The 25,910-nt window shown below is 40.6% G+C and overlaps 1 protein-coding gene across 13 annotated transcripts in view; it reads right to left on the bottom strand.

Moving 5' to 3' along the window:
- Positions 1–25,910, bottom strand: part of CTNNA2 (catenin alpha 2) — a 1,185,776-nt gene that overhangs the window by 88,512 nt on the left and 1,071,354 nt on the right. For all 13 annotated transcript variants that reach the window (XM_077134716.1, XM_077134704.1, XM_077134705.1 and 10 more), the window contains 2 exons: positions 2,788–2,880; positions 1,637–1,793 (listed from right to left, as the gene is read on the bottom strand). In XM_077134716.1, coding sequence (XP_076990831.1) covers positions 1,637–1,793; positions 2,788–2,880 — 250 coding nt within the window. The remainder of the gene's footprint in view (positions 1–1,636; positions 1,794–2,787; positions 2,881–25,910) is intronic.

Genomic DNA, 25,910 nt, shown 5'->3' with positions numbered 1-25,910 from the left:
CAAAAACAACACAGTTTCCAAACAGGATTAGAGACTGGAATGAGGATATCAGGATGTACAAGAAGGGAGTTGAAATGAAAGAAGAGAGCACCAAGAAAATTTCAGTCCTATCCTGACTTATCGAGTACTCTATTGCTTCTGAAAAGAGGACGGTCTGAATTTTAATTCTGTTCTCTGCCAAGTTGCTTACCTTCTTCCAAAGACTTATTTTCCTCAGAGGAAAAGGTAGAATACTAACCCCTATTTTATAAAATCTGGGTGAGGATTAAAGCCAACAGCAGAGAAGGAGGCAAAATAGAGACACTGAGCTTTTAGCTCATTTTTCCCACCTGCCTTGGAAAACACCCCATTGTTTCATTGTTGGCATTTTGATTATCCTCAGATCTGCAGGCTTGACTACACTGCTCTCAGACAAGACTGAAACACAGCCCCCAGAGGGACTCCACTGCCTGTGTCTTCATAAAAAGGAAAGACTGAACCTAGGAAAAATTTCCAAACAATATGTCTTCCCCCCAGATATGACTGCCACACCATTGCTGTGAGATGTCACCTGCCTGGTTCCTGCCAGCAGGGAACAGATCCTGCCCTCCTCAGGCCTCCCTCTGCCCAGGAGAGAAGTAGCCAGGAGCAGGTCTTGGCCAGGGCTGGCGCTGAGTTGGTAGGTTGCCCTGAGAGCTCCATATGCCTGTGGGTGGAATCTACACCTGGTTAACTTGAATTCACAAGGGCCACTCAGTGATTCTAATGCCTCAAAGTGGAGGAAGAAGTTTCCAGTGACCTCCTCCCTGCCATGGTTCTTCAAGGCTAACCAGACCCAATGTGTTTGGTCAAACATGTTTGGAAAAAGGCTCATTTGCCAGCTGGTGATACAGTCTTGAAGGAGAGTTGATGGGTCTTATTAAAGGCCAAATTAACTCCACAGTTATTCAAATTCACCAATATCCTTTCAGTTTGGTTTCACCAATAAAGTAGAAAGATGTAATTTCAAGTGATGACTAGTTACATTTCCTTTCCCTTACTTCTTCCCACAACCTACTTGACAAGTGCTTGAAGCCTCCACAGCTCCTAAACACCTTCTAAAGGATTCATCCAGTGGCTGATACTTCTACCTGGTTGATCACAAACCTGGGCATCTTTACTGACTGGAAAAACAATCCAGTTAACATACCCAGATTGGAATTGCTGATTGTCAACATTCAGACCTAAACCTATGTGGGTGGGCCAATGCATTGTTTTATCCATATTCCACCTTCTATTTTTTGACAAGCAATTTAGATATACAAAAGACCATCCTCCTTTAAGAACTCCAGAGAAAAAGAGGGTGGCATGGGGTGGGGAGGGAATCTGAAACTTCTTAATTATCTGTTCGGGTTTCTGACATCTTTACCAGGAAAAAACAAACCAAAACCAAACAAAACTTTCCCTCCTTATGCCTTGACTCAGTGTCTTGAAATAACATACACACCAAGCTAGAATTTTCAAGAGGGTGTTAAAATCACATTTGCAGAGCCGATTGAAAGTGCAAAAGGCTAAGAAGAACCCTTGAAGCAGAGACCCATGACATTTACAGCTCTTCCTCATCTCATCTTTTTATCCTCTCTTGGCTGTCCTGTCAGGAGCCTGTTGCTGTGGTTACCTGAGACGGAGAGGAAGTCATCCACGGAGGTGATGTCGTCCACAGCCTCAGTCAGGACGCGGACCTGCTTCTCCCACTGGTCTTTGAAGACGTCCATGTTATCCTGAGCCACTTTGCTCTGCGGCCGGGCGGCCAGTGTGAGCGCAGCATTAATGACCTATTTGCCAGAAATAAGTCAGGGATATGATGACCACATTCTTCAAAGACGAGAACAAGCAGGTCAAAGACCACATGGAAGCCACGGACCCTGGAGTGGCTGCAGATGAATGGATGCTCAGCTCTCAGAAAGGACAATCAAAAGCACGGAAGCTAAAATAGGTTAGCAATGGTCATTAGGCTTTGTTTGCTTCAATTTTCTGCTTCATTTTTTTTTTTAAAGATGTAATAATTAGCTTAAGGTTTCAAAAAGTATTCACGGGCAAATCCTATTTATGTAGATATGTCAGAAACATGACTCTTGCTTTCTGCATGTGGAAGCTTGTAATTTAGTTGTTGAGACAAGGTAAATAGAAATGGAGCATCTAAAGAAGAACTGAAAACATACAGAACAAAGTCAAAATGAGAGGAAATGACAATAATTACCACAGTTATTCTAAAGACTGTAGTGAGTAGAAATATTTTTTGAGAAAGGTAGGACTTGAAACAGCCCATGAGTGATAGGTAGCCTTTTCCAGTAAGAGAGCATGGAATAAGGCAAGAAAAGGAGTGATATAAAGCTGGAGTGTAGAGGGTCCTGAATACCAAGGTGCTGAGGGTTTCTTTTCCCCTGTATTAGAGTAGTTGTGGGTTTACAGAACAATCATCCATGAGATACATGATTCCCGTACACCACCCCACCTCTACCACCTTGCATTGGTGTGAGACATTCATTACAACTGATGACAGCACATTTTTATAACTGTACTATTAACTATAGTCCATGGGTTAACTTAGGGTTCACTGTACTGCATAGTTCCACGGATTTTTAAAAACGTCTTCTTCTGTTACCATATACACAATTTAACATAGCCCCTTTTAATCACATTTGAACATACATCTTAGTGCTGTCAATTGCATTCGCAATGTTGTGCTACCGTCACCACTATCCATTACCCAAACATTTCCATCAGTCCAAGCCGATGGCCTTTTGAAGCACAGAGAACAAGGCTTACCTGGGGACACAGACTGTCAATCTGGGTGGCTGCCATCCGGACTAATTTCACCCCTTCCTCGTTGTTGGAAATGGAACAAGCCAAATTGGCAACCTGTAATAAAAAGAAATCAAGTAAAAGTCACACTAGGGCAAAGGGAAAATGTACGGCACACCCCTGCACCTTCTCTGGAGAGTGCTGCGACCCAGAGAATCATTTCACAAATATGATAAGGGCAATCTTCAGCATTGAACTAAATACTACTAGGTCTTGGACTGAATAAATAAGGCATTTCTGCTAGATAAGCAGAGTGCTAATAATGAATTGTGTCTCAAGTGCACACAACAATACACTATAACCAAGTACTTGGAAACTTTCCCCCTTAAGGCTGCCCTGATACATCTATAGTCTCATTTAAGCCTGCTGAGACCCATCCTTGAGAGCAGAACAGGATGATCTCGGATTCATCAGCACTAAACTCAGACCAGCAAAAGAAATGTGACTCGCAATGCATTGGATTTAAAAGACACTCATAGTAAGCTGAAAATCAAAGTGTGTTGTTCAAAGGATCCCAAATCCACCTATCTACATCAGGCAAGAAGATATTGTCCACCAGTAGCCAACTCCAATGCATTCAATGTCCAGGTGAGCATGAGAAATGAGTAGAAAAGGCTGACAAAATCCATTAAGCAATGTTGAAAACTATAGCAAATTGGAAAATGCAGGATTAGTATAAAAGCATATTCAAATTTGATTTTTTATACTATACTAGCCAAAGAGCTAAACTGAATTTGAGTGTTCAGGTCAAGAGTTTTGACTTGTGTTATTCTTTCTCTTCAAGGAGAGAGAGTTGGTAATGCAAGGTCAGATTGATTAGTCAAGGTCAACAGCATACAAAGGCATGAACACATCATTGATCAATCTCATCAGTCTGGTGTTCAGAGGACAGAAGGATTGGGATCAGGAAGGTCAAAGGAGAGGAAAAGGGCAGCCAGCGGAAGGAACAGTAGGGCATATAGAACAGGGGATTAGCAGAGAGAAAATTCCCTGGGGTATCTTGGCCACCGGCCATTCTGCATCCTGCTCACCTCTGTTCTCCAAAACCAGGCAGCTTCTCTACCAAGCCAGAGTGTCCTGAGAGTTTAAAATGCACTGTACACATGCACAGTTATCAATGTGAAAGAAATTTTAGGAAGTGTGAAGAAGAAAGAGCTCAGAACTGGAAACTTAGAGGCTTCAACTTCTCTTCCATCCCCTAGCCAGCACTGTGATCTTGGGCAAGTCATTCCATCTTCAGAGGACTGCTTCCTTCTCAGGAAAACGAGACATTTGTAGGGTAATACTGAGTACATTGTCAGAAATTACTTCAATTAATCTTTAGTGGAAAGAATCCTGCTTTGAAGCTTTTGAGAAAGATATCAAACACATAAAGTCTATTACTGTGAGAACTATGAGAAACCATGGATTGAGTTTCAAAACTTATCACGTCATCTCTTACAATGTATAGTTTACCTTTGATTTCTCAGATAATTTTCACTCTTTTACTTAGTTTTTGAAATAAGTCTGTCAGTGAGACAAACAAAGCTTGTACTCGTGTGCAGGAGAGGATACTGCCAGAACATGAGGTTTCTTCGAGGCAGAGCAGGGACAAATAATGCCGGCCTCCTAACTTCAGCTTCTTATGTTATAACTATATTCTGTATTCTAGTTCTCCTATATTCCAAATGCCTGACTCGGTACATGACAGAGAATTGATGCTCAATACATGTTTATTGAACGTATTAATTAAAGAATAGCTTTTAAACTCAGTAGAATTTACTGTATACAATGATTTGGAATACACTGTGGATGAGAGGAGTTATATCTTTAATTTGGCTGGACAAGTTTTTACATTACTTTCTAGCAGAGATTACCATCTCTACAATGTTAACAACAGTTTCTACATTCTAGTCCATGAACTGGTACAAGTTCAGGATTCAGTATCAACTGTGTAATGAGAAAAATCAAAATAAGGTGAGGATTTTTAAAATAAAGATATATGTATTTAATTTAAGTTCTATCTTTTAATCTTCAATTAATTTCTGCCTACTTCTGCTATTGAACAGCCTTGTGTTTTATGAAATGATGATGGTTTTAGGTGATGGTTTAGTTTACTCTTCATCTCTTTTGTTTGGTATGTGAGAGAGCCTTGGGATCACACTTTCACATAGCACTGGGCAATTGCTAAAGAGTTTGAAGATACTACAACAACCACAAGAAAATTTACAAACTCTCAGAACCAAGAGTTGGGTAATATTTGTTTGCACCTCTGTAAGAAAAGTAAGGATATTCCAGCACTCCCAATGAACTCACGCCTCCAGATCAAGTTCTCAAGGCCTTAGTGACAAAGAACAACAAATAAGAGCCAGCCAGATATTCTGTGTCTCCTGATGGGAAGACATAACACTAACACATGAAATATTCTTGCAAAAACAAACAAACAAAAAACAATACAACACAACTGGAAATAACCAATCCTTAAGATTAACCCTCAATTTATAGGAAACTCAGGATAGAAAGAAACACATGGAATAAAACCATATGCAAGCGGTGCAAGGGTAGTTCAGTGGTAGAGTTCCCGCCTGCCACGCGGGAGACCCGGGTACAATTTCCGGTCCTCAAAACAAACAACCAAGCAAAGAAAGAAAACACAAACAAATAAAAATTCGACAAAAGGTGCTGCAATAACAGGATACTCACATGGAAAAAGAATGAAATGTGACCCCTGCCATACAACATACAAGAAAGAAAAAAAGAAAACCACATGGTAGCAATCATGAAACTCCCAACAGTGGGAACGTGGTGGAGAAAATGAATAGACCTTATTTGTATATTAAATAAAACCAACACATTTTCATAAATGCTTGTAGACGTAAATCAATACCTAGATAATTAATGCATAAATAAAATAAAAGTACATTTGTGAAAAACTCAAAGAAATTTAAACATTGATTAAATATTGAAGATATTAAGACATTAATGTTTTAAAGTGTATAAATGATAATGCAGTTACCCTTTAAAAAAGAATCTTTAGTTTTTAGAGATATAAACTTAATTGTTTATGAATAAAATGATATGCTTGAGATTTGCTTTATACTTATGTGAAAAGGAGGAAATGAGTGTGAGTATAGAAAACTTAAAATTGGCCATTAGTTGATAATTGGTGAAAGGTGATAGTATATTGTGGTTCATGACATGTTCTCTATTTTGGACATGCTTAAAATTTTTAATAATACAAAATATTCTATTTTTTTTTATTTGAGCAACAATAAAGTATTCTATTACCATCTTTGGTGCAATACTTTCTTGCATCTGTACAGATTTCAGTGTAAATCAGAGATAAACTGCAGTATGGTTTAGAGTTAAAGCTTGCAGGAAGACTATCAGGCTGAGCATGGAAGAAGAGTACTGTAAATGGACTCAGTAAGCCACGGGGGTGGCTCTCCAGATCACACAACCTCCTGCTCCTGCTGGCTGGGGGTCACCTGGCAGACATCAGCCCTGGAAGACATGGCCCAGAAGACCTGGCCTCTCATGCAAGAGAGGTACAAATCAGGAATATCCACAAGAAAAATCACGAATTTTTTTCAGTGTATCTATAGAAATGTTTTCTCACCCTTTGTTTAAATAAATTCTGTCATGGTTTAGATCTAGTGTGCGAACCTCATTCCCCAAGAGAATCTTAGCAGATACAGCAGTGCTAGCAATACTTGGCAAAAATAAAGAACTGGCAACTCCTGATAGCCCTCTAATTATTTATTCTCTTTTATTTTACTGATCCATAAATCCCAAAGTCTGGCAGCCTCCAGACTGCAATGTACTCCTGCTGTTTAAGTCCACTTAAAATCAGAATTTAATTTACCTTATACTGTATTCTAAAATATTCAAAAACTATTTCCAGATGATATTAAGGATTTCACTATCTCCAAAGGCAGGCTTGCATGTTTGAAGTTGGTTGTGGACTCGATCCAAATCCCAAACTTCCTTATTTTCCTTTGGCTTGCCTTTATCTGTTTCTTGTTATACCCATTGGCATTATGATAACTCCAAACACATTTTTTTTTGGGGGTACTATGACTTCTAGATCTCTGGCAGCAAATGACTCTAAGCTTCAGTCCCTGAGGTAGCTCCCAATTAATAATGTAGCTTGAAATGCCAGTTAACATTTTAACACCATTGCAAGGCCTTGTGCTGCTCACAGAGGACATTTAACTGATTTCAATTACGTCTTCTTTAACTACAATTCTGATGTTAAATCAGAAACTCCCTGCTGAAACAAAATGACCTATTTTTCCTAGTGTTTTCTCTTTTTTAGCAACTTAGAATAATAAATAATCTTCCTAGGAAGGGTGGAAGGACTAGAATCATTAAAACATGAAAAAGATTAATATGAGTAGAAAAATGGACAATAAGCCATTAATATGTGTTAATAGATGGCAAACCAACAAATGTTGAGCTATGATTGAATTTAATAGAATTTTAAATCCTGTATGAGTCAGCCAAGCAGGTAACATTTATATGACATACATGTCCCAGCTGGCTCTGGCCTCTGCTTTCTCTATCAGTGATTTGTTGACAACTTAGGTAAGGCAACAAGAATCATTTGCTTTCCTAGAAGCTTAGAAAACAGTAGAGCATATTATTAAGAATTAAAAACTGAGATATATCATCTTGATTTGAGATTTTCAAAGGATGTCTAGGCCATGACTGAAAATAATGTAGCTCTCTGGACTACATTCTCAATCATCTCTAGTCAACTTCTAATAAAGTGAAGCCCCCACCATACCTTCTGGGAGCATAAGGGACTTGGGAGGTAAAAGCTGGAAAGACTGGGTCAGTCTTCTATGTCTGAATTAGTGACTTAAACTAGGGTTACCTTAAGGGGGAAGCTTAGTAGCCGTCACTAAATTGTATGGTGCTGACTATGTAAGATGTGTAAGAGTTCAGAAAAGCAAACCAGCAGAGTTCTTAGAAGAAAGTCAGCAAACACTAGATGGAGGAAGTAAGATGCCAGTCTTACAAGATTTCTGATTCAACTTCCTGGATGCTCAAAGATTATGACATGTCTTCACTCTTCTGAGGACATACTGTGAAACAAAGCAGTAATAGCAGGATCTAGAAAGAAAATAAACCAGTAAAGAAAGCTGACACTGATTCTTCCAAGAAAGTAGCCTGCTCTTTGAACTATACTTTGAAATTGTGCTGCAATTGGCATCCATTCCCTAACCCTTTAATAATCACCTTAACTGACTACTAAACAATGGAGGTATTTCTAGGTCACTGATGAGACAATAAAGTAGACAAGATCAGAAAGGTGTGGTGCACTTATAAAAAATACCCTGGCCATTTAAGATGCAAGATGTTTTTAATCACAAACCACCCTGCACAGCAAAGATCCTGACAAAGAGCACATCATAGCTGTGAAATTCAGTTTAATGTGGACTTCACTGCAGAAGACATCTCCATTTAAGAAATGGCAGTCTTGTTTGAACACATATAAGAAAAGTGAAAATGCTTTGAAGACTGAGCTTTAATTACACATTGAAAACCTCTGCTAATAAAGTATTTAAGCATTTAACTCTAAAGTGATATGAAGTGCATCAGAAAGACAAATGCTTTCTTCTTTTCTGGCCCTGGAAATCAAATCACATTTTCTAATATTTATGATTCTGTTCAAATTCCAAACACTGGTACATATTTTGTGCATTCAACCCCAAACACTGCATCATTTCATTAATTTTTACAGCTTTGGGTATCATACTGGTGTTTTATAAAGAGCTCACTATTGAAATAAAGCAGAAAAGCAATTCGGAGTTTTATAAAACACTTGCTCCTTATGTTAATATTTCATGATGATTGTAAATATGAGGTTAAAATGAACTTATTTACTTTTAAAAGGGAATTATTAGAATTTGCAGTCAACACAGTTCCATGGCCTTGTAAAACCATAAGCCCATGCAAACTATTGGTCTCCATAACAATTAGGGCAATGACGACTGCTATGGTCTCAGTCTGAAGATTTATTCACATGTAGGGCTGATACAATTAGCACACCAAGAAGCTTACCATATATGTCACCTCCTTGCATCAAACTTCAGGATTCCCTCAGAACGTGCCTTCTATAATAGAGAAAGCATTTTACAATTTACTAGGAGATGAAAGGATAAAACCTCCCTGAACCTTTTGAGAGGCAAAAACAGAAGCGGCTGACTAAGACAGAGGGGTGCTGTGTTAAGAAGATGGCAGGCTTCTGAAGAGATGGACCAACTAAAAGTGGCCGCTTTCACAACTGGATTTGAGGAAGCCCAGAGATGCCTGTAGCAGTCTCTTTTTCCTGTGGTTGCTGCCTCATGTTAAAGCGTGGCTGCTCTCCATGGGATGGGTATATCAGCCTGGTTAGTAACAGTACCTGGGGTTCTGAAGAATAGAAGACATTTATGCAGCTGGGTTAATTTGACCAAGGGAATGATGGCTCAGTAGAGGTTGGCAGCTGGGGATGGCATGAGAATACCAGGGAATGGGAGGATTAGAGAAACTCTTTTTTTCTCTCTCTCTCTGTTTAAACGACCTCTTTAAAGCAAGAGCATCTGACACTCTTGTTATTCTATGTATTTTAATTTTTTTTCATCATATAATGGTTAAGAGCCTGCACTTTGGAATCAGGCAGCCCAGGGTGTATATCCTGACTCAGCTGGGCAAGGCACTTTGCCTCTCTGAGCCTGAATTCCCTCAACTGTTAAATATAAATATAAAATAGTCACAGCATTCCTGGCTGTCATACATTTGCCAATGTTTGCTAATACCAAAAAAAAAAAAAAAAAAAAGGAAAGAACATCTTTGCGCATCCAATCCAAGTCTATCAGAACTGCTATCAGAAGTGGAATTTCTGGATCAGGGGACTGTTATGATGCTTGTTTACCTAGGGCCATAGTGCTTGCTGAGAGGTCCTAAGCAATGAATGAATGGCCATTACTCCAGTGTCATCAGCATTGCATTCTACACTTCAGTTTCCCCATGACTTCTCTACTATCTCATCCTTTTAATGCCTTTCCAACAACTCATTCTACAAACCACAAATACAAATGATGATTGCTTACAAAATCACTTCACATTTTCCCAGCTAGACTATGAATCCTTGGAGGACAGAAGTCCCCATCTAAACACCACATATCTGGTATCAATGGTGTTTAAATCCAGTGTTTTGAATTTGCTAAATCCCACCAGTTTCCTTCAGGCTGTATAAAATAGAGCACCATTCAACCTGCCCTAACTTCATCCTAACTACGAAGGACCTGGGTTCTATGATCTGGATTTGGGGGCAAGTCTGTGTTCCTTGTACCATCATTTTGGAGTTTATCATCAGATCAGCACTAGGCAAGTGAAACTTGTACAACACTGTGCCACGCGGTGCTAGGAAGCAATCTTTTCATGGTCCCACCAGGCCTTATACCCTTGCTTGTACTTATACACCTCTGAGAATACAAATCTGCATTCCTAAGGCTCCTCAGAGATGTAGAACAATGCTTTTGCCAGTATTCATAGGGATATACACACCACAAGCACATGCTGTTTGTTTGCCTCTGCCCAAATTAAAGTGATCAGTCTGCCCCGGTGACTTTAATGGAAGCAATCACCAGTTCACATTCATGAACAAATTGATGTCCCTGCTTCAGAGCTGAATCACTCAGCATAAATCTATACACTTCATATTTAAAAACCTCAGTGGCTTAAAATAATGCAATAAAGCATCACCTAATACCTTCTTGATGCAGGTTCATCAATAATTTGTGGTCATGTGAAAAGATGGGAAAGATGTATCATATGCCATCTAAAATCATGCAAGGAATATAATGTCCTTTTAATTACCGAAGGTTTCTTGGGATTTTGCTTCTCTAATCTTAATACTGTGGAATTGAAATGTTATTACTCTCCACTATTAGTTGGCTTCTCAGAGTCCCATATAAGTAAATGAAATCTTAACTCATTTCCATTGAATAAAACATGCTGACCTTCATGTATATATGGGGTGAATCACCTGCTGCACATCTGTCTCTAGCAGTGTTAAAGGGCTTCATGCAACCATCAAGTGATGGACATTTAGCAGGAAGGAAGGAATGTTTTGTGAATGAAGAGATGGGCCGATGAATAATGAGTGCAGCCTCTATTTATAGTCTGGTCTCATACGTTTCATGATAACAAGTGGAAATGTGGAGTCAAGACCACATAGCCAGAGCAAACAGTGAGTCACCCCACCCTAACTAAATATTAGATCTGTGATTTCAGCCCTTCTTACAGAGACTTCGAGCACATCCCACAACTTGGTGGGGGAGATAGGAGTCCCCACTCCCTCACCTTATGTCCCATTTTTTGAGGGAAGGGAATGGCTCCATCACCAATTAATTTCCTAGTAATCTATCAAGATTCAATTCAAGATCCAAACGTTTCTGAAACCTTTCCATTCACATTGGCTAATAGAAATAGCTCTCTCCCCTAAACCTCTTTAGGCTGACTGACTGTACCTCTGACTGCTGCTTACCACCTACTATTATTTTATTCATTATTTGTGGCATGTTTGGATGGATGGATGGATGGATGGGTGGATGGATGGTTAGATGGATGGGTGGATGGATACATACATATGTATGCACACACATAATCAAGAATTAGATATAGGTATAGATACATAGATATATCTTCCACTAAATTTCAACCTCCTTGAGGACAATGGTTTTGTCTTATTCTCCTTGGTGGGCCCTATGACTTCCTGTGCCATTTCTTGCATGGAACAGGTATAAATATGCTTCCACAGCAGCCTCCCATTTCTTGGCTTTTTCCTTACTTTCTTCTCCCAGCAGTACTTACTTCTTCCCCAAGTCCATAAGGACTTTCTGGGAAAACGCACATTGTAGAAACTTCAGGCTCTGGGGACAAATGACTAGGGAAATATGTAAGGACAGACACCTTTCTTTAAGCTCTGTCAGTTTCATCTAAATTTCTTTTTTGTCTTTTCTTCCTCTGGCTAAATATTTTAGATCAGAGACAGGATAAATCCAGACCACCATCTGTTTCTTTAAATAGAGTTGTACTGGAACACGATCAAGCCCTCTTATTTCCATATTGTCTATGATTGCTCTTGCACTACAATAGTAGAATTGAGTAATTGCACCAGATACCATATGATCCTCAACTCAAAAGTATTTACTACCTAACCTTTCATAATAAAAATTTGCAAACCCATGCTGTAGATGAAAAGTTGGGCAGAATCAGTCAGTCAGTTTTTTTCAAACCAGTCAAATATTCCCATGCACCTCAATAGCAGGAAATAGGAGTGGTTTTAACTATCATGTTTAGAACACAAGTGCAATCAACATAATTAAGTAGATAAAGGAGGGACACGTGTTATCAGCACATAAAAACATGTATCCCTCCCAGGTCTATTTAACTGAACTAAGTTTTGAGACCAGAAAGAAAGAAAGGAAGGGTAAAACTGAAAACAAAAAATAAAACAAAATATAACACTAAGTTTTAAAGTTGGCCATAAATTATTCCCCACTAAAACCCAGAGGGAGATATTGATTCCCCTCCCCTTAGATCTGGGCTAGGCCTGTGGCTCAATTGACAGATGGAATGTGATAGAAGTGACACTGCGTGACTTCTGAGATGAGGTCATATTACCCCACTTGCCTTCATCTCTTACAATAAGCTCTTGGGAGCCCTGAGTTCCCATGTAAATAGGCTTCTTTCACTATTAGAAAGCAAACACAGGGGAAAGGCACTGGAAGATGAGAAGCCATGTGGAGAGAAAAGGTGCATGGAGAAGCAGGGAGGCAACAGATATCTGAGACAAAGAAGCCTTTTTGGACAATGCGACCATTCACTCCTCCAGCATCCAACCACCATATGACTGTAGCTGCCATATGACTGCAACTGCATGAAAGATGCAAGTAAGGCCAGCAGAAAAACCACCAAGCTGAGTTCAGTCAATCTGAAGAACCATCAGAAATAAGATGACATTGACATAAGCCACACTGGGGTTTGAGTTGGTTTGTTATAAGAAACCCTGGGGATTGATGAAAGCAGTGGCCAATAACTTCTATCTGTTGGGAGAACCTTCTGCTGTTTCCTTTCCAATAATGCCTGAGGCTTCAACCACCTTAGTAGAAACAACAACCACAGTAATACTGATATAGGAATTGCCCCACCCTCTGCATTCCATCTCCTCCTCTGAATTGTTCTCTAGTCCTTTAATTCTGGGTCCTATAGGATTTGAACATAGAGTTTATGTATTTTCCTAGATTTTTATTGGTATCTCATTTGAGTTATGAGTTCAGTTTATTTCTCAACATTTCTTCAAAGCATTCTCTTTAATCACAACTTTTACTTGCCCACAGACAAGTCACCCCTTCTGCTGTCTAAAATGTACCATTAACTTGGACTCCTGGCAATGCTGACCCTGAGCCCTGGTGGGGTAAGATGAATAGCAATATTGTCTTCTAACTCCAGTCAAGGGTAGGACCAATGGGCCAACACACTTTGCAGCTCTGATTGCACACCTAGAAGCTAGAATTAAATGACTGCTCTATAAATACAGCTCTGTCAATGATCAGGGATATTCTGAACAATGACCTAATATAAGCCCACCCTGAGTATACCCAATACAGAGACTTTCTGAGGTTATAAAGTATGCCTGGAAATATGTCTACATCTCTAGGGTTTGCTATAGTCTGCTACCCTCCATTAGGTTTACCTTATCACTGAAATATGTGGCCACAATTTCTTCTTCATTTATACACATAGTACAATACTGCCTAGCAGTTATAGCTTATACCTATCTACTTCCTGTGTCCGTCATTGCAAAGGACACTTATCAGTCAGTGGGTGGCCTGGTGAAGTACATATAGGTCACAAAAAAGTGACCACTAGGATGTTCTTCATTGCCTCAAACATTTGAATAAGAAGTTTCTCAGCCAATATAAAGTCAAAAAAAAAAAACAAAAAACAAATCTGAGTTAGAAATGCCATGTGGTTTATCTCCTATTGCCAAGCACCCAAATCTTCCTGGAAATGGAGAACCACATTCAGGGCCCCCATAAAATAACCAGATGGTCAATGTTGCAGCTTCTCATTAGCAATACCCTTCACATATTTCCACTTTATTTTACCACTCCCTACCCCCTTCTAATGCTCTGAGGACTTGCCCTCCACCCCGAGCTGGAGCAGGCTGCATAGGTAGCCTAGGACAAGGACTTATTATCTCCAATGGCTTTTAGCAAAACTTTTGCAGTGGCCACTGCAATGAATATTGTCTAGTGAGACAGTCCTGGGCACCTATCTCTCAACTTTGGAGAGCTCCTAAATAGATTACAGCAATTAGGATGTGGGTGTGGCATGACTCCAGTTCTAGCTCACACAAAGGAGAAGATTTAACAAAACACTTTAAAACCAGCTCAATCCCTGTAACAGCTCCCTCCTAGCCCTCAGGCACCTATAAATTCTCCCTCCTCTACCCAAATTGCCTCCTGAAATCTTTCTAGGTTCAGACCTAATTTGGACAGAATTTGGATTCTGTTCTTACTTTCTTCTCCAGGTTCTCTCCTATTATCTGAGTCTGAGTTTATTGTATGCAGAGCAAAGATCCTCTTTTCCATGTGATTCCCCTGCAGGGAAGTCCACCCACTACATGCTCAGAAGAGGGGGCAGTGAAGCAGGATAAAACAGAACAACTGCAAGTCCCTGGTTTCCTATCCAGCTCTTAAAGAGTTAACAGACAACTACAACCTCCTTGTTTCTTATTTAGCGCCAAAGAAACTAATGCAAACTCCAAACTTCAGCTGCAAACTTCCTGGGACAAAAATTCCCCCTAAAGCCCCCAAAACCTCCCCAGACCATAAAAGCTTACAAAATCATGGGCCTGAAGCTAACTCTTAGTTAGTAACAGAAAGCCCGGGGTTGTAAAGGTTGTTAAAACTCTGCCCAAAGATAGAGTTTTGATATGTAATTGGCTAACCACAAATATCAATAGCTATCTCTGCCTGAGCAGAGATACAAACCATGTAAGCAAGCCCCTAGTGCTCAAAAGTTACTATGGAAACCTACCACCAGTGAAAATTTCCTATAAAACAAGCTAACCCACTCTACTCAGTGCATGGCTCTCCCTTGTGTACATCCATGCTATCTCTTTAACATGTAATCTCTCTTTCTCTCCTTGATAAATTTTACTACTTATTCCTACTGACCCTCTTCTTTGTCTAAATTCTTTTAGCAATGAGACCCCTGAACCTGGAATGGGGCTCAGCTGGCACCACTGCCAGCAAGTCACTGGTTACAGTGATCTGAGTCTCTCAGTGATCAGAAAGTTCCCAAATGCCTGGCCATCTCAGACTCATAGTACAGTGCAAGCAAAAGCCTTCCATGCATTGCAGCACTATCGCTGATATTCTCCAGCACCCGCCCCCCAAGTGTTTATGCTCATTCCAGTTCTGCTCTCTTTATCAACCTTAGTATACCAGTTCCTGATACCTGCTTCAAGTGCTTCTGTGCTTAACAACACTTACAAGAGCTTTTTCCTGCCTCTCCAATGTCATTAGCATGGTGGAGGCATACTTTCTCTCACTTTCATCATACCTGCAGTTACTATATCTTATTCCTGCCCCTGTTCTGCAAGACACACATACCTAACCAAGCAAGGCCTTCTGGCTTTATTCATAACCAAAGCTTTTACAAATCTCTCCCAAGCTAGAAAGTCCTTTGTTGAGTGCCCTGCATCCCCTTCTTTCCATGGGCTACATATATAGCCAGAGTCTTGCTCAGCTCTGAAATCTCACATATTTTCATGAGGTTCAGAAAGCAGGGCAGAAAAAAGCCAGAGGTTGGGCACCAGGGCTATTCCATGCCATCCTGGGAGCTATCTCAGAAAAGGCCCAACCACATGCAGTACTTTTTCTTTCTAGGTGACCTTCAAGCAGCCAGCCACGTTGGCCTTGTTGGGTAGCAGATGCAGCCATCCCACAGTCCAGAGACATCACCAAGCTTGGACCCCAGATGCAGCCTTGTTTCATTTGCAGGTCCTCAGGAGATCATAGCCAGGTCTAGATGAGAGCAGCTGCACTTGCAAAAGCCTATGTAAACTCCCAGCCAAGGTTATGCTCATGATCAATGCCCAAAGGAGCAGGTCCAGCCCTGCTGTGCCCTTCAAATGTGCCTCAGCTTGGCAGTTTTTTACAAGAGAACCATTGTGCTGTCATGTTCTGTGGGTCATTTTTATCCCCCTAGCTGAACCAGTCATCTGGGTGAATGGCCAGCCAGCCTGACCTTTCAATGTGCTGTGTGAAGTAAAGCTAAAGATGGCATTCTAACTAATAGTCCCAGAAAGCAAAAAGTAATGAGAAAATTCTATGCATCTTACTTCTGTTTAGGTTCATGCTCTCCAGGCTAGCTGCTTTTTTATTTAATCAAGGTCTTTTGTGTTGAATATTCTTGACATTTTAACCTGGGATTGAGGTGTAGGGAGCATACTCATTGCATGTACACACTGAGGAAGGGAGAGAGTGAAAGACGGCTATGAAGACACTGGGGGCCTTCATCAATGTAAATGCTCCTGGTTAAGTAAACACATGCTTACAATTACTAATTTAACATTCCCTGGAGCCTGAGCAAATTGTTAACTTTCAAAGGGTCTCATCCCTATTATTTCACAACAGAACATATTACACATACACTGATTGACCCGTGTGCACTTTTTGCATCTGCCTTATTTAGTGACGAAATATGAATAACAAACAACATCCATACACCTAATGGAGCCTAAGGCTTCTTTTTTGAATGGCCTTCTACCTAAGAATAGTTTTTACATTTATAAAAGGTGGTTAAAACATTCACACACATACATATAAAGCATAATATGTGAGACCCTGGGTGGCCTGTGAAGCCTAAAATATTCACAATATGGCTCTCAACAGAAAATGCTTGCCAACCCTTGGAATCTGGCACCATTGTAAGTAATTTGACCAGGGTACGAGTTGTCCCAATTTTCCCAGTCCTGGCACTCTTTACTTCTGGCCAGCGACACTATCCGTGCTCTTATCATTTCCCAAGCTCTTTTCTGGTATTGTTCATCAAAGGCAAGTCTCATTTTTGCCCCTATTCCATTTACTTTTACCTAAACCTTGTTTCTGAGCTTCATCATACACCATTTCACCAAATATACCTTTTCTAAAAATCCAATCTCTCCTCAGGGTTTAAAGAGCTGCTAAATTTGAGAATTTTTCAAAGGCTATATCCAAGGTTCTTAGGGGAATTCACAAAGAATCAGTACAAGAGCATGTTAAAGGAGGCATTTCTAGAATATGGGCATAATCTCCCAAAGGGTCGACTTTGAAGTGAATAGCACTGCTTTGGATGGATATGTCTTGTGTGTGGGCTGCACCTTACATGTGCCAGGACCCATTAGATTCATAATAACGCCTGAGGAGTGGATGGAATCTGGGTCACCATTGTTGAGTGAGACAGTGTGGGGCTGAGCTTTGCTACTCAAAGTGCTGTTCACAGGCCAGCAGCAAGAGCAGTACTTGGGGGCTCCTGAGAAATGTAAAATCTTGGGCCTGTCCCAGACCTGATGAATTAGTCTGCAGGTACAGTACAATTTGAAAAGCATTGGCATAATGCAACCAGCATGAGCTCTGAAGCAGGCTAGCTCTGCCTCTTGGCAGAACTAATTCTTTTTAAGTTGCAAGTTCTCCTTTCTAAAACAGAGATAATGATGCCAAACTTTCATGATGAGGATGAGAGATTAGGTGTGTATGGTGTCATGCAAATAGAGTTCCACAAAAGGTTAGTTCCTTTTATGTTATTAAATGAGTCACTATAATGCAGTAACTACTAATGTGACTTGATGGAAGATATTTATTTGACATTTTCAGCCAATGAGTTTGACTCCTATGATGAGAACATACCCTATGACCCAGAAGGGACTGTAGACCTCCTCTAATCCAATGATTCCTGCCCTAGCTGCATTCAGATCTCCTGGGGAAGATTTGAATATACAAATATCCAAGCCCTACCTCAGAGATTTGGGAGGGGAGCCTGAACATCAAGAGATTTATTTTTATTTTCTGTTTTTAATTTCCAAGGATGATTCATATGTGCAGCCAAGGTTGAGAACCACTGATCTAATCCAAACAAACTCTCATTCCCTGTCTCATGTGTTCCACCCCCACTCATTATACCAGAAAGAAAATATATTCTAAAGACATTAGAAAATTTTCCTTTGGTCATGCAGCTAATTTCATGGCTAAATGGGGACTAGGACCAGGATCCAAATCTATTTCTGTCATTTTCAACCTTGGAAGCACATTGAAAATTCATGGCAATGTTAAAAATACTGATGTCTGGGATTCCCCCTACAAGTTCTGATGTATGTTTTCTGGGGGGTAAGGACTAAGGATGTGGATTTTGAAGCTCTCCATTTAATCCTCATGTGTAGCAAAAGTGGAGAGCCATCTCCTCCTTCTAAATTTAACCTGAATTACTCTACATTTAATTAGAGTATTCCCAGACTAGTGGGTGTTACCCCCTCCCTGAAGGCTCTCGTGTCCATTAATTTGTGCCCTTCCTTAATGAAGATAGAACAGGGAGAGGCCTTGGAGATAATCTCCTTTTCCCAGTGTTTTCCAAGTATACCCTATCATAAGAATTGCCTGGGATACTTGCTAAACTTACAATTAACCAGAAGATTCTGGGGATGGAGCCCAGCATTCTGTGCTTGAGCAAGTCCTCCAGGGGATTCTCAGTCATGCTTGTGTTTGAAATGCATAGATCTACCATAGACCTTACACTTGACAAACAATGATCTGTCTTCCAATATTCAGCCAACAGGAATTTCCCCTACTATTCTGCTTTAAAAAGCAATATATATATGATATCATATATATACATATATATATATATATATATATATCCGCATATCATCACTAATGACTTCTCACTAGTCAATAAAAATAAGTGATTTGTGAGTTTCTCCAGCACTTTTGAGAGGCCTAATTGCTGTCATCATTCATGAATATTCTGAGTACTAGTGAGATCTTGTGATATGACACCAAATGCACATTTTCCTGGGCATTCAAGGTGTCACCATCAACTGGGTCACAAGCCTTTCAGATTCTTTCCCCTGAAGCACACACTTGCGCACACACAAGGACCAGCTTTTGTGACCTCAAGTAACATGAAGAGGGTGATAAGAGGACATTAAATCATATAGTTCTTTAGCTCCAGGATTCTTAGAGAAGTTTGCATTCAATAGAATCCTGGACAACTGCTTCTCTCTTAAGGCACTTTCAGAGCTACTATTTCATTCTATTTTCACAATATTTGGAATACCATAAGAAAAGCTGGAATGTGTGAGTGCTATCTGTGCACCAAGCACCTTTCTTTAGAAACTTTCTATGTGTTTTCTCATTATATCCTCGCAAAACCCTATGAGTTAGGTTCTCTTATTGTCATTCCCACTTTATGAGTAATGCGAGGCAAAGAGAGGTTCAGTAGCTTTCCCAAAGTAAGCTGAAAAATCTGGTTTGAACTTGAGCATATATAACCCAAACCTCTTTGTGAAACTCATTTACGGCTCACCACAAACCTAAAAAAAAAGCAACTAAAAGAAAGTGTAATACTTGTACTTTTTCTCCACTTTACAAATGATGAACCAAAGGCGAAGAAATGGTAAGTAGCCTGCCCAGACCACACAGCTAATTGTTGGCAAATCCAGTGAATCTCCTCCCTGGATGCAATCCTGCCAGTGGGTACTGAGGTCATCATCTTGCTGATAGTGGAGTGCCAATGAGGCAGCCCTGCAACTTGAAGTGAAAGTCACCTTCTTAAGAGGAACTCAAGAAAAGCCAGCATGAGTTTCCCTCTAGAATAAGATTTCTAGCATAAAATGCATTTACCAAAACACAGGCTACAATAGAGAGAACACAAAGGCATGAAGGAGGCTATTTGCTACTGAGAATGGTGAGGGGATTGAAGAAAAAGGAGAATGAACTGTCAGGCTTGGTTGACTTCAGCTCTTTGCTTGGGGCCAGTGCTTCTCCTGAGAGGTATCCAAACATGAGGGCAGTCAGATTCAGAGTCCGTGAACTACTCAGCAGTTCCCTTACTTCATTATTTTCTCCTTACCACTCAGACATGGGGGAGGAGGGCCCCAGCATAGCATGGAGGGTATTGCAGGAATCCAGTTCATTCAACCAGGCAGAAAGGGACACTGACCAATTCAGGTCCCAAACAAAGGGTTCAGCAACCTGCCATACCTTGTGAATTTCAAACTTCAGCTCCCAGGACAAGGTTATATCCATGGGCACACTGAGCCCATCTAACCAAGACAGGCAGACAAGGCCTCCTGAATGGGGTTCCAAAGTAAAAGTAAATATCAGGAAGCTTATAAATGTATTTCTGACAGGTTTCCTGTCTTCTGCCTTTCTAGGTGAAGAGAAGGGAGGTAGCGAAAGTCACTCTAAAAACTTCAGCTAGGCAATCCTTCCTCGGCCCAACCAGGGACTATTGAAAGAGGAAAGGGTTAGTGACAGCACTGCTTGTCTTCTACTTCATTCGTTCATGCACTCACGCATAACAGGATCATGATCCTAAGCCCTGGGAAGTCAAAGACAATAAGAGATAGAATCTTTGTATTCAAGTAACCCTGAATCTTGTAGAGCCAGGCAACTGAGGAGCTAATGCAAACAAACACAAAACCTGTGGTGGTAGAAATGTGTGTCAGCAGGAGTGAGGACACCAAGTGCAGAGTTTATGCAGAGAAAGCTTCAAAGATCCAAGTTTCAAGGCTTACAATAGTGCAGACGCCAAGGTGGAGGTGGAGGTAATGGCAAGAGTAGAGACTGGAAGATATGAGAGGGCATTCTAACGACAAGGAAAAATGTGAGCCAGGGCCAAAGAGCTTAGGGTATTTGGAGTTTGGCAAGAAGAAAGGAGAGGGTCAGCAGCTGATATGGCTGAAGATGAATGTTGGAACCAGAAATAGTAGAAGAACTTTTCAGTTCCACATAGAGGCAATGGGGAGGGTTTTAAGCAGGTGAGTGACAATTAGACATACATTTTAGAAAGAATGTTTGGGTACCTGTTTGGAAGACAACTTGGGGGAGAATTAGGCAGATCAGGTTCTGCTTACACAGTAGATTCTTCGGAAAATTAAAATAAGCACCCACTATAAGTGAGGTACCTTCAGAGCACAAGACGTATAGAGGACAAGGCACAAAATAAAACATATCTTCATGAGATACCTCTACTGATCCTTATTGTACAGATGAAGACATTGAGATTCTTAGAAGTTAAGTACATCTCCCACGATATCCCAACTAGTCAGGGTCAGAGCCATGTCTGTTCTCCAAACTCATGTTCCTTCCACTTAACCACATCCCACAGTCCCTGGCTGTTTTCCTAAGGCATCCTCTCTGGCAGTTACCATTTTGTTGAGACACCATGGGTGGGGATGCCCACTCCTGAAGGCCAATGTCAAAAGGCCTATTATGTGTCTTTGCTTTTTTGGTTTACACCCCTCTGCTTCCAGCACCTGCCCCCCAACATGCGTACACTTCTCTCTGCCTCTCTGTACTGGGTTGAAAAAAGCCCCTCAAAATTTCATGTCCTAGAACCTCAGAATGTGACCTTATTTCGAAATATGTTCTTTGCAGATGTAACTAAGTTAAGATGAAGTCATATTGGAGGGGGGGTCCCAAATCCATTATGAATGTTGATCTTATAAGAGGGAAATTTGGACACAGAGATACATGCAAGCGGAATGCTATGTGATGAAGGAAGCAGAGATTAAGTAGATGGACTGACAAACTAAATAGATTGCCAAAGGTTGCTGGGAACCACCAGAAGCTGGGAGAGAGGCACGGAACAGATTCTCCCTCAGAGCCACGAAAAGGGACCAACAGTGCTACCTCCACCTCCATCTTGGCGTCTGCACTGTTGTAAGCCTTGAAACTTGGATCTTTGAAGCTTTCTCTGCATAAGCTCTGCATTTGGTGTCCTCACTCCTGCTGACACACATTTCTATCACCACAGGTTTTGTGTTTGTTTGCACCTTGATTTCTTACTCCTAGCCTCCATAATTGTGAGAGAATACATCTCTTTTGGGTTAAGACACCTAATTGGCAGCCCTGAGAAATTAGTACACCAACCAAAGGTCAAGCTCAACCCCAACATAATCCAAGAAGCCTTCTCTGACCAACCCAACCTATGTCAATGCACTCTTTCCTGTACTCTGAAATCTTGACTATAATTAACAGTACAGGTCTAAAAATTTGTTCTTATTAATTAAAACAAAGGTACCACACTAATGCAAAGTGTTAATAATGAGGTGGTATATGGAAACTGTATTCTACGCATGTTATTTCTTTACAACTACAACTTCTCTAATTAAAGAAGAAAAAAAGATAGGAAAAAAAAAAAGAATTAATTTACCAAGTACACAGAGAACAAATAACACATTATATATAAAAACAAAACAAAACAAAAACACTGGTTTAAGGAATTTGCCTTAAGTTTGGTTATATTAAATCTGCCCTGCTCTATGAAGAGTTTGCCTTTCAAATTATATTATAAGCTTCTCCATGTATGAACCTCAGCATGAAATGGAATGCCAACAAAACAGGAACCAAATCCTCATGTGAGCTGACTTCCGGTTGCTTGTCCCTCCTCTCAAGAGGGGAGGGACTTGCCTTAGATCTCAGCCCCTGCACAGGCTCAGTCCCTATTGTGGCATAAATATTGTCATTCAAGTTTAATTTCAGTAAAGGTTTTGACAGAGCCTATCTTTCTCCATCTTATACCTTACAACTTTTACTTCATGCAGGCCTCTATCATCACCCAATCTCTACCATTTTCTTCCTTTCCCTTCTCTTTCTAGTGCTCCAGCCATTTACTTTGTTCTCCTCTCAACTGCAGCTCAGATTTACACATCTCTTTTTATTTTTTAATTTTTTTTTACTTTCAACTTGCCTCTTTTTCCACACCTGGACCAACCTAATATTTAAGCAGCCTTTGTTGTGTTTACACCTCAGCTTCTGCTTCTGCTTGAATTCTGCTCCCTCATCTAGCCCACCACAGATGTTCAAGATTATTATAAATGGTTTTTCCAATAAAAAGGTCTTTTGGTTACTGCACAGAAGATTTCTTACTCATCGCCTCCAGAACTGTGAAAGAATGCTTTTTTTTTGGATTAAGTCACCTAATTGGCAGCCCTGTATCAATGGTGTATCAATTCAACACTTCCTTCTTAGGTAATCTCATTCACACTTGGGATCTTAACTAGTTTCATCTTTGGGTTGGAAACACCCAAATCGTCATGCCAATCTCTCCACGGCTTTTTTTTAATTAGTTGGACAGCTCTGAAAAGGTGGCTTACAATCACTTCAAAAAATGTCTCCTCCTTTTTCTTCTCCCACGGACTCTCTCTATTTAATGACATACATAGACAGTTAGTTACCCAAGATAGAAAACTACGATTCTTATTAGCTTATGCAAAAGTACTGTCACCTTAACTACAGATCATCTCTAATCTGCCTAACTTCCTACTCCTTTGTCACTATTCTATGTCAGGTATTTATCAACCTTCCCTCTGATCATTGGGATAAAATTCAACCTATTTCACATCGTATCCAAAGTCCTGGATCATTGGGATAAAATTCAACCTATTTCACATCGTATCCAAAGTCCTGGATCTCCAGCTTTATCACTCACTTTATTCCTTTACAGGCTCAACCTCGAGCAACAAAAGATTGCGTCAAGACCTGCCATTTCCTTCCCTGTTATTACAAAAATACCTGAGGTTCAGATTAAGAACCAATCATCCTTATAGAGATGACTTTCTCTGCAATTCAATGGAACTCAATGAAAACTTCGTGTCTCTCGATTTACATATGACCTTGATACAAGACAAAAAATACACGACCCACTTGACAGAAACACAGGACCCAGCTCCCAGATTTCCCTTGTGGAAAGCTTCCAGAAAGAAAAACAACTCAATTTAGTAATATACTGTTATGTCAAATGACCACCAACATGGGGCACATATTCATAAAGCAACTTGATTCTTTGTTTTCCCTCTCTTCATTTAGTTTATTCACTGAGGCTAGTTATTCCTCTAACCATGACTTTTCTGGTTCTTCTGAAATCATGCAGTCTCAGTGTAATTATTCAGTATATTCATTTCCAATTGCTGCTGAAACAAATTATAAAAGTTTAGTGTCAACAAAAAACCACAAAATTACTATATTACATTTCCGAAGGGCAGAAGTCCAAAATGGGTCGCACTGGGCTAAAATCAAGTTGTCAGCAGAGCTGCGTTCCATTGTGGAGGCCTGAGGGAAAAGAATCTGTTTTCTTGAGAGGCTACTTGCATTCATTGGCTCATGGCCCTTTTCTCTCTTCAAAGCCAGCGATGGCTGATTGAGTCTTTCTCACCCCCATCACTTTGACACTTACAAGGACCCTTGTGATTACATTGAGCCTATTCAGATAATCCAGGGTTATCTCCCCTCTCAAGATCAGCTGATCAGCAGCCTTAATTCTGTATGCTATTTTAACTCCCATTTTGCCACGTTAGGTAACCTTGTCAAAGACTTCAGAGATCTTGGGAGGGCTATGATTCTGCCTACCACATTCAGTTTGTGTAAAAGTTAAGACTTTAATCTTGCTTTAAAGTTAAGTCTACTCTCTTTTCCCTGGTGGAGTAGGCACTCACTAAATGCCTTTATCATTCACTCACTTGGCAGCTTCAATTCCTGCTCCAACTTGCTAACAGGAGTTTCCAATGGCTCCAGTGTGAGGCAGACAAAGGGAGAAGAGAAAGGGGAAACAGGATCGCTGAGTGAGCTTGTCTTGATGCCAGCACTGTCTGGAGTGTCAAGTACTCACTGCAGGCTTTCATCATTGGTTTTCCTTGCTAAGGCTCCATGCTTCTTTAACACTGCTGGTACTCTGTCCCTGCTTCAGCCCCGAGAAGTCTAGCAATGTCTCCAGCTCTTTCTGCTAAGATGTGCTACCTCACCAGGCACTAATCTTGGACAGGACCTCAGTTCCTTCCAACCCAACTCTCTGAGTAAGGACCATAGGAACTACCAATTCTATCCCCCACAAACTCTGGGAATGCAGGTCAATCCCAGTGAAGTTACTTTTTCATTGCTTCACTGTGGATTCTCCCACACCGAGTAAGGCTCCATTCCTCTGTGTCCCCAATCAGCATGTGGGGAAGTTTTCAAGCTCCATGGGTGCTCCTCTCAGATTTGGATTCTCTTTGCTCAAAATAAGAGACCAGCACACCAATAGCCCTCTCAAAAATCTCTACCATCCAAAATCCATGTGCTTACCCCTTTCTGCCTCTATTGTGGATGAGTGTCTTAGAGTTTGCTAACCAGGCTTCAGCCAGCTGCTTCGAAAAATGCACCTCTTGGTCTTACACCATACTTGAATGCAACTCAGTTGAAATATCTATTTTAGTAGCATTCCTAGAGGAGGAGGGATGAGGAGAGCAGAAATATATAGGGAAACAGTGGGGACAGTCCCCTTATGTGAAGTGAGAGGGAAGGGGTTTCTAACCAGTGGTGATCAGTGAGACTCCTGCCAAAAAAAATACTAAGAACAGTGGACTGTGTGGTCAATGAGTGACAGGTGTTCCAGAGAGTATTCTCACAGGTCTTGGTTCCCCCAAGTGAGGACAGCTGTCCATTATGAGTATAGGTCTGCTGGGCAGCTGGACCTCCTGGGACTTAGTTATTTCAATCAATCCATAAGCACTATTCTCAGATCATTGTGCCGTGGGCTATTTTGGCAGGAAAGGAAAGATACCAGCATGGAGTTGTTTGTCACAATTTAAAATTTAAAGGAAACATTAACAAATGGACAAATCACCTTTTGAATAAGAATAAAAATTTCTGGGACACTGAGTCCATGGGAGATCAGAGCAGACCAGGCCTAGGAATCTGTTCTGACCTATTATTATCTGTATCTCAGAGCTGTGGTCAGGCCACATGCTGGGGGGCAGCAATGCTGTCCCCAATACTGGTGCAATATGGAAGCATTGCTTTAATGAT

Source organism: Tamandua tetradactyla, chromosome 17, assembly GCF_023851605.1.
Source record: "Tamandua tetradactyla isolate mTamTet1 chromosome 17, mTamTet1.pri, whole genome shotgun sequence".
Classification (NCBI taxonomy): domain Eukaryota; kingdom Metazoa; phylum Chordata; class Mammalia; order Pilosa; family Myrmecophagidae; genus Tamandua; species Tamandua tetradactyla.
The sequence above is the reverse complement of the archived record's forward strand: the minus strand, read 5'-3'. Positions and strand labels throughout refer to the sequence as shown.